This window comes from Pyxicephalus adspersus, unplaced genomic scaffold (assembly GCF_032062135.1).
Source record: "Pyxicephalus adspersus unplaced genomic scaffold, UCB_Pads_2.0 Sca414, whole genome shotgun sequence".
Lineage (NCBI taxonomy): Eukaryota > Metazoa > Chordata > Amphibia > Anura > Pyxicephalidae > Pyxicephalus > Pyxicephalus adspersus.
This window is the reverse complement of record NW_027317421.1, coordinates 1-14,999: the sequence shown is the minus strand read 5'-3', so window position 1 is coordinate 14,999 and position 14,999 is coordinate 1. Positions and strand designations below refer to the sequence as shown.

The 14,999-nt window shown below is 35.1% G+C and overlaps 1 protein-coding gene across 3 annotated transcripts; it reads right to left on the bottom strand.

Moving 5' to 3' along the window:
* Positions 1–8,113: 8,113 nt before the first annotated feature.
* On the bottom strand, positions 8,114–14,993 carry LOC140345037 (trinucleotide repeat-containing gene 18 protein-like). 3 transcript variants are annotated; one of them, XM_072432206.1, is made up of 6 exons: positions 14,847–14,993; positions 14,297–14,416; positions 12,975–13,143; positions 11,932–11,991; positions 10,550–10,664; positions 8,114–8,699 (listed from the first exon to the last, which is right to left on the bottom strand). In XM_072432206.1, the coding sequence occupies exons 1-6, from the start codon at positions 14,951–14,953 to the stop codon at positions 8,407–8,409; spliced, it is 864 nt and encodes a 287-aa protein (XP_072288307.1). In that variant the 5' UTR covers positions 14,954–14,993; the 3' UTR covers positions 8,114–8,406. The 3 variants fall into 3 exon arrangements, with proteins under 3 accessions (XP_072288307.1, XP_072288308.1, XP_072288310.1); XM_072432207.1 differs by lacking the exon at positions 11,932–11,991; XM_072432209.1 differs by lacking the exon at positions 8,114–8,699 and having other exon boundaries at positions 10,551–10,664; positions 11,897–11,991.
* Between the last annotated feature and the right edge of the window lie 6 nt (positions 14,994–14,999).

Here is a 14,999-nt window from a genome sequence, read left to right as displayed (position 1 = left end):
AAAAAAAAAAAAAAGGGGTGGGGGGAGAGTAGGTAAGATGACGTATTATAACAAACACATCAGGGAGATAAAAAGGTACACACACACACACACACACACAACACATTTAATCTTAAATGAGGGATAGTTGAACAATGAACACTGCAAGACTATTAGCAACATGGTAATCCTTGGAGTGATGCAAAGGGTACCAGATACGGAGAAGCAGAATGAATAGAAGCCAGACCTATATTAACAATTTAGAATGCATCACAGGAGACACAAAGTACACCATCTTTATTAAAAAAAAAATTTTTGTATCTTTAATAAAATTTCGATACAACAAATCACACCCTGTGTGTTATTTTAGTACAAAACAAACATTTTCAGATGCATGTTTCATGCCAAGTGGTAAATAAAAAAAAAAATAAATAAAAAAAGCAGTAGGGCAGACTGATGGAAGACTATACAGCTCGCACAAAGAGCCAAAATATAAAAGGTTAAAAAAATATAAGTAAAGCAGTTGAAACAGCACAACAGACAAGACAGCCATCAAAAGACAACTGTGAGAAAATGTTTCTTTGTATCACTAGGAGTTAAAATGTTTGCTTTGTGAATAACCTTGGTCAATTGAGTCCTCCGTTGAGTCACTGAATGATAACCCAGCCTCTTGATCCAATAAAAGCAAATGAAATTGCTTATTTCTGCTGAATGACTTATGTTTGCTAGTCCTATAGTTTGAAGTGATCCGTTCTGGAGATGGTGAATGTTCAAAATTCTTCATTTTTCGGGACAACATACTGCACATACTGTATTGTGGTGGCCTGGACTGGGAGGACCAATCATTCCTTAAAACATTTTCATCCTCATCTGTATCTGTATCTATATTGTTGATTAAAGAAAAAAAAATATATACATATATTATATTCTTTATAAAATTAACATTGCATCCTAAAACTTTGAATATTTGTTGACCACAAATAACGCAGGAAAGACAAAGTCGGGGATAATGCTGGTTGTCCTTAATACCTACAATATGAAAAGAAACTGCTTTTCATTAAAAACTTTAAAGAATATCAGAAAACAGAGTGTAGACAATAGCAATACTCACCCTTCACCTTCTAATACATGAGATCAGCCACATTTAATTTTACATGAAATAAATATTTCATTTATAACAACGCATGAAATAGTATTGGAACTTGGTGGTATAAAATTATAAAGGAAGAAAGTATTTTGAAAGTTTAATAGGCTTTAAATCGCAGTAACTGGACATCAGATTTCTTATTCATAATAAATGTATGATTGCAGAAGTCCCTGAAAATTATATGTCGAACTAAACTTTTTCTAACATCAAAAGCTGTATTTAAATTTCTCAGATTAAATTAGGAACTGGTTTTTAACATAATGCTAACACAGATTTAGTGCAATCCCACTCATTGTATTTAAAAATACTGGGTTGGACTTCTTATGGTAGTCATGGTTTGCCATAATAAATGTACAGGATAATGCGGTTAAAAAATTTGCAGCCTGTTATTTACACAGATCATCTAAACATTACCACCACTGACAGGCATAGTGACCATTGATTATCTTGTTGTCAGGGTATGGGATATATTAGGTAGCAAGGGGATAGTCAGTTATTCAAGGTGATGTGTTTAAAGCAGGAAAAAGAGGCAAATACAGGGATTGACCGCATCCCATAAGCTAGCAGTGTAACTGCAGATTTGAATTGGAATTTAAATTAAACAACTGCAGTTGAAGTACCAAACTGTACATTTTGCAGCTCCTACTAGTTTTGCAATTTCTATGATCGTTCCTCTTTTTTGGCAGCCTAGGGATGGCCTGTTTCACCTGCATGAGAGCCATTTTGACCATTGAAATAAAGGTTTATATAGTTTGGAGTCAATTGTCCAATTACTTTTGATTCCTCTAAAAAGCCTGTGGTACATATAATAGAGCTGTAATTCCTAAACCTTTCCTCCAATTTGGATACCTTCAAATTAAAGCATAGTCTGCACTTCATGTATATGATACAATTGTTAAATGAATGTTTCAGTAATTAGGTAAACAAATCTTGTGTGAGCGCCCAATTATAGACCTAGCTGTAAAGTGCCCACTCCTCTCCATCACCCACAATAGGCACGCAAATACCAAAACTAGACTGTCAGAATAGAAGTAACAAATCTTTTAGATTCTGTGTATAGCTGGGTGCATGGGTGGAAACAAGATACACCACTGGACACTTTAGAGGTCCTATGAAATCCGCATCTCTATGGGCAGGAGAGGTTTTGGTGGCAATGAAGTGACCTAGACAGTATTAGGCAGGTTTTAAAGTTTTGGCTGCCAGTGTCGGTCAGCTTTAATTTGAAGGTATCCAGATTGGAGGAAAGGTTTAGGATTTACAGCTCTATTATATGTACCACAGGCTTTTTAGAGGAATCAAAAGTAATTGGACAATTGACTCCAAACTATATAAACCTTTATTTGATCAAATAGTAGCAGGAAAACACAGAATAAAGTCAGCATTGGTCCCTAAGAAACTTTGCCTATACAACCATACATATTCTAGTTCACAGTAAAAATACATTTAATTTTCTTTTAAAACTAAAATATAGATACAATTGATACAAAATTTTTAAAGAGCCAACAGGTGACCTAAACCACGTGTAGGCACTTTAGCCAGTAAAAGTTCTGTGTTGAGGTGCCTACACTTTAGTAACTCCATATACCTTCTTTTGATGTAGTCCTGGAAAGTTGAATACTGCACATTTGCTTGAAGTCTGATGGTGAAATAGTCGTCAGGTTTCTTGCATCTCTCTGCATTCTTCCATTATGATCTGTAAACTTAAAACATGATTTTTCTTTGTTTTATTTTGTTAATGACATGGCGGTATCCAATGTGTTATCACAGATGGTTTTTAGGAATAGATTTCCTTTTCTTTTTAAAAATGCTTTGAGCCCGGCATTAGAAAGAATATTGTACAGAATGTGAAACGAAAGTGAAATGTTTGGATAGCATACTAACCATTTTTATTAAATATTGTAAGGTAGGTTTGCATGCTGAATTAGCATTAATTTAACACTCCCTATGTCCCTTTTATTCATAAATACTTGCAACATATTTATAATTTATATACCTGCATGCACTGCTTTTTTCAGCCTAACTAGCGGTTTACCAACAATTTGGTGGGAGCAATGAGGAAGATGTGTTGCATGCAGGCTTTTTGGATGAATTTACCTCCTATCTGGTGATGCCTGTATAGAGATGGGAAGAGCAGCAATGTATCTTTATTAGGTAATGAAATCACTGTCCCCACCATTTAGCTTTGTTCCTACTGACCATCAATGCAATGGACGTTTTTAAAGAAACCCCAAAGTGAAAGGACATTTCACTTGTCCATTTGTGTTTCTTCTCTAGCCATCATTATTAATTTCACGGTCATTAACAAAAAACAAATTCTGTCAGAACACTGGTTGGTGTTAAAATAGGTTGCGTCAAAGGGGGCAAAACTATAATCTACTATAGCCGTGCATTACATTGGATAACTTGTAAATGAATAAAAGGTATGAAACACTGCAAAGTAGACAGGGACATAAAGTATGACAAAGAAACCGAAGGAATCAACATCTTCAATGAATCCCTTTACTGCTAGCTACATTACTTGTTTTTACCCCAAAAAGTTACGATTCTGAACTGGATGCGAATAAGTGATTAACACCAATGAAAAGGCCAATATTCAAGGTAAACATGAATAAATATATATGCTCTACAAGCACCTGTAAAAAGGTCAGTGTTTACTAAAACGTGCTCAATTATCTGTAATCCTGCAATAATTTAGAATCATCAATGTACAGTGCGAGCTTGCCCAAAATATTCCCATAAAAAATGAAGCAGTCAAATATTTCCTAATTTTTGCTTACTTCTCCAGAAAAACATCTGTAACTGCCTATGTGCTCCTTTATCTGCCTATACAATAAGATAACTGTTTGGTAAATAGTTTTTGCCATCTCCAGTACTTTCAACCACCACTATCTGCATATCTAACTATGTTGCTGCAAGCTTGTATTCAACTTACTGGAATTTTTGATGGCTCACAATTTCAGCACTTACTGTACACTGGCCCTTTCCTTTTTTCATACACAGAAAGCCAGCCACTGCAAAAGAGAGAGACTGCAAAAGAAGAGGGATGAGAAGAAAGCGCTGAAATAAGGAAATAAGCATACAGCAGGGAGAAAGACTAAACTACAAAAAGGTAAAATTTGAAACTGGGAAATTAGGGAGCACAGACTGGTGGGTGAAAGCTTTGAGGTGACAATGTCATCAAAACTAAAGTCATCTGGTAGGTACATGCTTTAGCTATATGCATGGGGAAGCAGCAGTAACTTTACAATTAGGGTAGTAGGATAAACAAAGAAAACTAACAGTTTTTGGTCAAAATGTTTTTAGTTTATACTTTCCTAAACTGGTGTGATAGAATTTTTATGTGTTCACAGAGTAAGAGAAAAGCTCAGGCTGGTGAGGAATAAAACATGAGTGTGTAGCAACACACACACACCAGGGACTAAAGGAGATTGTAAAGGAATAAGATTTCAGAACATAAGGTCACTGGAGGAGTTATAAGAAAAGGTGGAAGGGGAGGGGGGCAAAACAAGAAGGAAATTATATGAAAAGATATCAAAGACCGCTATCAAAAACGAGACTGCCTTGTAAAACGTTGATGTTTTTTGTTTCTTAACATGCAAAAAGCTTTGTTTCTGGTTGAGCCTATTTAACAAAAAAATCTGTGGGAATATCTGAAAATGGAACATGTTTAGGTGGTGACCACATGTATGTACAATTAATTTTTACTCAGTTTGCAAATCAACAGTTATAGGAAATAAAATAAAATTATAGAGAGCATGAAAAATGACTGTAGGGCTGTCCAGGTAAGTTACACAAGGAGAAGTAACTTCAGTTTTATAAGTTTAGCAACAAAAACACTTGAATTTGTTATAAACAATCTTTTAGTTCAATTCTAAGTGTTGTAAAAAGTCCTGCAAACAACTTAAGTTCCTCTGTTGAATCTAAGTTACTCTAAACAGTAGAGAACTGTAATTATTGATAATTATGTGGGTCCATAAATGCGGTTTAAAAAAAAAAAAAAAAAAATTTACCTCATGTGTGTAACCTGATGCCTCATCATGCTCTTCCTGGCCATGGTGTCTGGTTTTCTCATCTCCAGCTCCATTTTCCATTTCATCAGCTTCTGAAACATTCAGCAATGGTCGTTGGAAAAAGACACCAGTCTTCGAGCTTTCTGCAAGTAAAACCCTTTTCTCTATCCTGTATTCAATAAATAAAAGTTGGAAAAGGAAAATCTTTAGGATGTTTTAAAATATACACATTTTACATGTTTACAATTACTTGAACAAAAACCTCATAAAACAAGTGATCACATAGTCTGAATTTGATCTTTATTATCAATATTTCTAAAAGTCTACGTGTTTTGGAGTAAAGCACAAAATCAAGAAAATAAATACCTGCAACACCCATCAGGTTTGGTTTTGTGCCCCATTTGGGATGGCAGTAGGTTAGAAATTAAACATTTACACTAAAACTATAAAACAGTTCCTATTAACTTCTGTTCTTCAAAACACTTGACATTGGATTTTCCCTTTCAAACCGTGTGTTAATGGTATTGAGACAATGTTGGGTCAATCTCCCCAACAGGTTTGACAAGCATCTGCTTAAGTACATTTCTCATCAAAACTGAAGAGGGTATATTAGTCTGTTAAGGTTAGTAACAAGTGTTTGGTGGACTTAAAACAAAATGGTGATTTTTGTTGCTTTTATAAATATGCATGGGTAAAAAGATCTGCTTAATACTGTGTAGCTATGCATACTTTGTAATTACATATACATGATGTAGCCATATTAGCTTATCACATGTGACGACTCATCCTCTTGTTGCCTTACATGTCTATTCTACATCTACTTGTGAACCTCAGTGGGGGAGTACAGTAACATTTTATAAAGGAAATGGAAACACATGGAGTACAAAAAAAAAATTTTTTTTTATTGGAAGCCCAATTTAGTATTAACTCACAACATTTTTTTTAGAGAGAAGTATACTTAAATGTCCACATGTGAGGTAGTAATTAATTATATTTTTTTTCAGGCTTATTAATGGTATCCAAACTGATGAGAGCTTGCAGAGGGGAAAAAAGACAGACAAAGTTAGATCATGCTTTCTCAAGAATAATAGCACAGTAAACAGCATTTTTACAAGCAGTGAAATGCTATATATGTTAAATGGTGAAATTATTAAAATGTTATTAAGTTACCAAAGATTGACACACAGGATGAATTGTGAAGCATTCTAGCAAAAGGGAGAGAAAATAGGCAGACAATGAGCATGATACAGACCCATTGACGTTTGTAAGTACAAATTCTGTCACAATGTCAGGCATAGCTTGCAAAGCAGGCTAGATGAAGGCAGACCATAGACAGCTAAAGGGCCTCAGTCTTGTGTTTGTACCCTTCATCATTAAAAAAAAAGTTAAAAAAAAAGTACCTAAAAATTGGAAACCCGTAAAACTTAATTAGCTAACATGTAGTAAGGGAGTGCTTTGCTACCATTTAACTGCCAGCCATGTTTGCAATGTGCATTTGAGTGCAATACCTTTTAATATTTACACAAACTATTTATTTTAACACATTACTGTCCCATATCTATTTTCTCTTAAGGCAGCAGCACCAAAGCTCAGCTTTTAAACATGCTGCTTTTTGGCATTAAACACCTAAAAAAGGCATTTACTAGAAAAAAAAAAAAACATTTTACCGATTTAGTGCAAACTTTTTCCTTTTTTAAATTGGCTATCAAGTAAATTCTCGATTTTTTAAATGTTTCAACTTTAAAAGAAAATTAGACATGTCAAATTCCCTAACAAAGCATATTTTGTTAGGTCAGTTGCAGGGATTTTACTGTAGTTGATAACAGTGCTACGTGTAAATCATGAGTCATCCATTAACCCCTAAATCCAGGACTAGGATAAATTTCACCTAAAATATAATATAATACTGGAGGTGTAAACCTAACTATATATTTTGTTAATGTTTTCTAAACTTTGATGTTTATTCTTTTGGAAATATAAAAACCGAATACTGCTTACTGCTGTGTTTTAAATTGTTTGGTAGCACAAGCCGATTAATCTAAAATACAAGGGCTCCATCACTGTTAAAGAAACATGAGATCAGATGTCAAACTAGAAATTTATAAGAAGATTGATGTGCAGAAGTTACCTACTTTACAGACATCAGGGTTCTGATGGCTTGCAATCTGACCCACGCTGTACGGTGTCTGCCCTATTCCAGCCAATCACTTTGCTTCCTTAGAGCAGCGTAAGAGCAAATGCAAGAAACCGATACAGACATTCAAAGCATCATGGGTAAGGGTCGGGGGTGAAGGAATGCTCAAGCAGCTGCAAGGAAAAAGCAAGCATTCTAGAAAAGTTTGGTTAATTACTGCACATTTTTAGTATTACAGCAAGTCTTTGCAAAGCCCTTTACTCAACATCCCTCAGAACAGTAAAGTATACATTTTCTTTCAAATTGTTATTTTAACTTTTTAAATATGCTATATTTATAACTTTCTTACAATTTATTTTATTATATTAGAATTTGCTAAGTTTTCTCTAAAAATATTAGTCTAAGGCTCAAAGAACAGTTACAAAGAGCCTCAGTAACACTTACAAAAATTAAATGTGTGTACGTGCGTATTATATATACACACACATACATATATATTGGGTGGAGGGGAGAAGGAAAAGTGAGCAAAAGTGGAGAAAAAGAACCAAAAAAAAAAAAAAAAAAAAAAAAAAAAAAAAAAAAGGGGTGGGGGGAGAGTAGGTAAGATGACGTATTATAACAAACACATCAGGGAGATAAAAAGGTACACACACACACACACACACACAACACATTTAATCTTAAATGAGGGATAGTTGAACAATGAACACTGCAAGACTATTAGCAACATGGTAATCCTTGGAGTGATGCAAAGGGTACCAGATACGGAGAAGCAGAATGAATAGAAGCCAGACCTATATTAACAATTTAGAATGCATCACAGGAGACACAAAGTACACCATCTTTATTAAAAAAAAAATTTTTGTATCTTTAATAAAATTTCGATACAACAAATCACACCCTGTGTGTTATTTTAGTACAAAACAAACATTTTCAGATGCATGTTTCATGCCAAGTGGTAAATAAAAAAAAAAATAAATAAAAAAAGCAGTAGGGCAGACTGATGGAAGACTATACAGCTCGCACAAAGAGCCAAAATATAAAAGGTTAAAAAAATATAAGTAAAGCAGTTGAAACAGCACAACAGACAAGACAGCCATCAAAAGACAACTGTGAGAAAATGTTTCTTTGTATCACTAGGAGTTAAAATGTTTGCTTTGTGAATAACCTTGGTCAATTGAGTCCTCCGTTGAGTCACTGAATGATAACCCAGCCTCTTGATCCAATAAAAGCAAATGAAATTGCTTATTTCTGCTGAATGACTTATGTTTGCTAGTCCTATAGTTTGAAGTGATCCGTTCTGGAGATGGTGAATGTTCAAAATTCTTCATTTTTCGGGACAACATACTGCACATACTGTATTGTGGTGGCCTGGACTGGGAGGACCAATCATTCCTTAAAACATTTTCATCCTCATCTGTATCTGTATCTATATTGTTGATTAAAGAAAAAAAAATATATACATATATTATATTCTTTATAAAATTAACATTGCATCCTAAAACTTTGAATATTTGTTGACCACAAATAACGCAGGAAAGACAAAGTCGGGGATAATGCTGGTTGTCCTTAATACCTACAATATGAAAAGAAACTGCTTTTCATTAAAAACTTTAAAGAATATCAGAAAACAGAGTGTAGACAATAGCAATACTCACCCTTCACCTTCTAATACATGAGATCAGCCACATTTAATTTTACATGAAATAAATATTTCATTTATAACAACGCATGAAATAGTATTGGAACTTGGTGGTATAAAATTATAAAGGAAGAAAGTATTTTGAAAGTTTAATAGGCTTTAAATCGCAGTAACTGGACATCAGATTTCTTATTCATAATAAATGTATGATTGCAGAAGTCCCTGAAAATTATATGTCGAACTAAACTTTTTCTAACATCAAAAGCTGTATTTAAATTTCTCAGATTAAATTAGGAACTGGTTTTTAACATAATGCTAACACAGATTTAGTGCAATCCCACTCATTGTATTTAAAAATACTGGGTTGGACTTCTTATGGTAGTCATGGTTTGCCATAATAAATGTACAGGATAATGCGGTTAAAAAATTTGCAGCCTGTTATTTACACAGATCATCTAAACATTACCACCACTGACAGGCATAGTGACCATTGATTATCTTGTTGTCAGGGTATGGGATATATTAGGTAGCAAGGGGATAGTCAGTTATTCAAGGTGATGTGTTTAAAGCAGGAAAAAGAGGCAAATACAGGGATTGACCGCATCCCATAAGCTAGCAGTGTAACTGCAGATTTGAATTGGAATTTAAATTAAACAACTGCAGTTGAAGTACCAAACTGTACATTTTGCAGCTCCTACTAGTTTTGCAATTTCTATGATCGTTCCTCTTTTTTGGCAGCCTAGGGATGGCCTGTTTCACCTGCATGAGAGCCATTTTGACCATTGAAATAAAGGTTTATATAGTTTGGAGTCAATTGTCCAATTACTTTTGATTCCTCTAAAAAGCCTGTGGTACATATAATAGAGCTGTAATTCCTAAACCTTTCCTCCAATTTGGATACCTTCAAATTAAAGCATAGTCTGCACTTCATGTATATGATACAATTGTTAAATGAATGTTTCAGTAATTAGGTAAACAAATCTTGTGTGAGCGCCCAATTATAGACCTAGCTGTAAAGTGCCCACTCCTCTCCATCACCCACAATAGGCACGCAAATACCAAAACTAGACTGTCAGAATAGAAGTAACAAATCTTTTAGATTCTGTGTATAGCTGGGTGCATGGGTGGAAACAAGATACACCACTGGACACTTTAGAGGTCCTATGAAATCCGCATCTCTATGGGCAAGAGAGGTTTTGGTGGCAATGAAGTGACCTAGACAGTATTAGGCAGGTTTTAAAGTTTTGGCTGCCAGTGTCGGTCAGCTTTAATTTGAAGGTATCCAGATTGGAGGAAAGGTTTAGGATTTACAGCTCTATTATATGTACCACAGGCTTTTTAGAGGAATCAAAAGTAATTGGACAATTGACTCCAAACTATATAAACCTTTATTTGATCAAATAGTAGCAGGAAAACACAGAATAAAGTCAGCATTGGTCCCTAAGAAACTTTGCCTATACAACCATACATATTCTAGTTCACAGTAAAAATACATTTAATTTTCTTTTAAAACTAAAATATAGATACAATTGATACAAAATTTTTAAAGAGCCAACAGGTGACCTAAACCACGTGTAGGCACTTTAGCCAGTAAAAGTTCTGTGTTGAGGTGCCTACACTTTAGTAACTCCATATACCTTCTTTTGATGTAGTCCTGGAAAGTTGAATACTGCACATTTGCTTGAAGTCTGATGGTGAAATAGTCGTCAGGTTTCTTGCATCTCTCTGCATTCTTCCATTATGATCTGTAAACTTAAAACATGATTTTTCTTTGTTTTATTTTGTTAATGACATGGCGGTATCCAATGTGTTATCACAGATGGTTTTTAGGAATAGATTTCCTTTTCTTTTTAAAAATGCTTTGAGCCCGGCATTAGAAAGAATATTGTACAGAATGTGAAACGAAAGTGAAATGTTTGGATAGCATACTAACCATTTTTATTAAATATTGTAAGGTAGGTTTGCATGCTGAATTAGCATTAATTTAACACTCCCTATGTCCCTTTTATTCATAAATACTTGCAACATATTTATAATTTATATACCTGCATGCACTGCTTTTTTCAGCCTAACTAGCGGTTTACCAACAATTTGGTGGGAGCAATGAGGAAGATGTGTTGCATGCAGGCTTTTTGGATGAATTTACCTCCTATCTGGTGATGCCTGTATAGAGATGGGAAGAGCAGCAATGTATCTTTATTAGGTAATGAAATCACTGTCCCCACCATTTAGCTTTGTTCCTACTGACCATCAATGCAATGGACGTTTTTAAAGAAACCCCAAAGTGAAAGGACATTTCACTTGTCCATTTGTGTTTCTTCTCTAGCCATCATTATTAATTTCACGGTCATTAACAAAAAACAAATTCTGTCAGAACACTGGTTGGTGTTAAAATAGGTTGCGTCAAAGGGGGCAAAACTATAATCTACTATAGCCGTGCATTACATTGGATAACTTGTAAATGAATAAAAGGTATGAAACACTGCAAAGTAGACAGGGACATAAAGTATGACAAAGAAACCGAAGGAATCAACATCTTCAATGAATCCCTTTACTGCTAGCTACATTACTTGTTTTTACCCCAAAAAGTTACGATTCTGAACTGGATGCGAATAAGTGATTAACACCAATGAAAAGGCCAATATTCAAGGTAAACATGAATAAATATATATGCTCTACAAGCACCTGTAAAAAGGTCAGTGTTTACTAAAACGTGCTCAATTATCTGTAATCCTGCAATAATTTAGAATCATCAATGTACAGTGCGAGCTTGCCCAAAATATTCCCATAAAAAATGAAGCAGTCAAATATTTCCTAATTTTTGCTTACTTCTCCAGAAAAACATCTGTAACTGCCTATGTGCTCCTTTATCTGCCTATACAATAAGATAACTGTTTGGTAAATAGTTTTTGCCATCTCCAGTACTTTCAACCACCACTATCTGCATATCTAACTATGTTGCTGCAAGCTTGTATTCAACTTACTGGAATTTTTGATGGCTCACAATTTCAGCACTTACTGTACACTGGCCCTTTCCTTTTTTCATACACAGAAAGCCAGCCACTGCAAAAGAGAGAGACTGCAAAAGAAGAGGGATGAGAAGAAAGCGCTGAAATAAGGAAATAAGCATACAGCAGGGAGAAAGACTAAACTACAAAAAGGTAAAATTTGAAACTGGGAAATTAGGGAGCACAGACTGGTGGGTGAAAGCTTTGAGGTGACAATGTCATCAAAACTAAAGTCATCTGGTAGGTACATGCTTTAGCTATATGCATGGGGAAGCAGCAGTAACTTTACAATTAGGGTAGTAGGATAAACAAAGAAAACTAACAGTTTTTGGTCAAAATGTTTTTAGTTTATACTTTCCTAAACTGGTGTGATAGAATTTTTATGTGTTCACAGAGTAAGAGAAAAGCTCAGGCTGGTGAGGAATAAAACATGAGTGTGTAGCAACACACACACACCAGGGACTAAAGGAGATTGTAAAGGAATAAGATTTCAGAACATAAGGTCACTGGAGGAGTTATAAGAAAAGGTGGAAGGGGAGGGGGGCAAAACAAGAAGGAAATTATATGAAAAGATATCAAAGACCGCTATCAAAAACGAGACTGCCTTGTAAAACGTTGATGTTTTTTGTTTCTTAACATGCAAAAAGCTTTGTTTCTGGTTGAGCCTATTTAACAAAAAAATCTGTGGGAATATCTGAAAATGGAACATGTTTAGGTGGTGACCACATGTATGTACAATTAATTTTTACTCAGTTTGCAAATCAACAGTTATAGGAAATAAAATAAAATTATAGAGAGCATGAAAAATGACTGTAGGGCTGTCCAGGTAAGTTACACAAGGAAAAGTAACTTCAGTTTTATAAGTTTAGCAACAAAAACACTTGAATTTGTTATAAACAATCTTTTAGTTCAATTCTAAGTGTTGTAAAAAGTCCTGCAAACAACTTAAGTTCCTCTGTTGAATCTAAGTTACTCTAAACAGTAGAGAACTGTAATTATTGATAATTATGTGGGTCCATAAATGCGGTTTAAAAAAAAAAAAAAAAAAATTTACCTCATGTGTGTAACCTGATGCCTCATCATGCTCTTCCTGGCCATGGTGTCTGGTTTTCTCATCTCCAGCTCCATTTTCCATTTCATCAGCTTCTGAAACATTCAGCAATGGTCGTTGGAAAAAGACACCAGTCTTCGAGCTTTCTGCAAGTAAAACCCTTTTCTCTATCCTGTATTCAATAAATAAAAGTTGGAAAAGGAAAATCTTTAGGATGTTTTAAAATATACACATTTTACATGTTTACAATTACTTGAACAAAAACCTCATAAAACAAGTGATCACATAGTCTGAATTTGATCTTTATTATCAATATTTCTAAAAGTCTACGTGTTTTGGAGTAAAGCACAAAATCAAGAAAATAAATACCTGCAACACCCATCAGGTTTGGTTTTGTGCCCCATTTGGGATGGCAGTAGGTTAGAAATTAAACATTTACACTAAAACTATAAAACAGTTCCTATTAACTTCTGTTCTTCAAAACACTTGACATTGGATTTTCCCTTTCAAACCGTGTGTTAATGGTATTGAGACAATGTTGGGTCAATCTCCCCAACAGGTTTGACAAGCATCTGTTTAAGTACATTTCTCATCAAAACTGAAGAGGGTATATTAGTCTGCTAAGGTTAGTAACAAGTGTTTGGTGGACTTAAAACAAAATGGTGATTTTTGTTGCTTTTATAAATATGCATGGGTAAAAAGATCTGCTTAATACTGTGTAGCTATGCATACTTTGTAATTACATATACATGATGTAGCCATATTAGCTTATCACATGTGACGACTCATCCTCTTGTTGCCTTACATGTCTATTCTACATCTACTTGTGAACCTCAGTGGGGGAGTACAGTAACATTTTATAAAGGAAATGGAAACACATGGAGTACAAAAAAAAAATACCTACATTTGCTTGTAATAATGAATCCCAACATTTGGAATTCCAGGGTAATGACCGTACTCCAAACACTATCCTAGTCTTTTCCCTGCAGTACCAAATACTCAGCAAAGTACTTTCGTGAACCCACATTTGCACATTCTCATTGTGCTCAGCAGTTTGGCAGCCTATGCTTTGCACCCCCCTCCCCCCCCATATAGACAATTTCTGAGGGAGCCAACCGACCTGGGGGAAACCACATGAACCATAAAAAATGTGTCTGTAGGAAACAATCATTTATACTGATACATTTGGTGGAATACCCCATTTTTTTTGAACATCCTTCCTTGTGTAGGTGAATGCAGAATAAATACCAGTTTCTCAAGAATAATAACTATTTAGGGGAGTAGTTCCATTTTGCAGATTTTATTAATCTATAGCTCAGCCGTACCTTCTGTTGCGGTTTTTTAATCTTTCTTTGTGAAAGAAGGGATTGGTTCCATGCTTTCTTTTCTTGGGTCTCCCAGGACCTCTCCTTGATATGATCTTACTCCTTTCATCAGACTTGTCCCTGAAAAGTACTTATTGTTAAAAAATATCTACAGTATAGTAAGGCAGTTTTTAGGTCAGCAGTGTATAAACATCTGTGGATCACATTGTGAACCTCATCCAAGATTTTATCCTAATCCATGTTGACTCCCCCATCTGTGGTGCCCGGTGACCCCAATAAAAACCCTTCATTCAGGTGTGAAATCCTCCCACTGAGAAGCAGGGCTGACAACCCTCTGCCCCCTCCCACATCTGACATAAGCAGACAGTGGTGGTGCTTGGAGAGTGAGAGGCATCATGACATAATAAGGGGGAAAAAAAAGCCCTAAACTTGCTGGCCAACTAGGGCTTTAAAAGTATATTTTACTTTATAGTATTACTGAACTTATGAAAAATATCAGGGAGGGGGAGCTACCTCAAAACATATTTTCCTCCATCACTGGAAAACTTACTCTGAATCTCTCTTTCTCTGTAGCTTTGCCAGTTCCCTTTGCTTTTCTTTGTATCGTCTTTGTAACTCTGCAAGCCTTACCCTACAGTCCAGTTCCACGGAGTCCATGACCTCAATAGTAGATGTAAGGGGAAACCGCTGCACATAATAACAC

Coding starts and splice junctions, on each gene's coding strand:
- LOC140345037 (XM_072432206.1), bottom strand. CDS start 14,953: ATGGACTCCGTGGAACTGGACTGTAGGGTAAGGCTTGCAGAGTTACAA. Junction 14,417..14,846: donor CAGAGAAAGAGAGATTCAGA/GTAAGTTTTCCA, acceptor AGTACTTTTCAG/GGACAAGTCTGATGAAAGGA. Junction 11,992..12,974: donor CATCAGGTTACACACATGAG/GTAAATTTTTTT, acceptor CTTCTTTTGCAG/TCTCTCTCTTTTGCAGTGGC.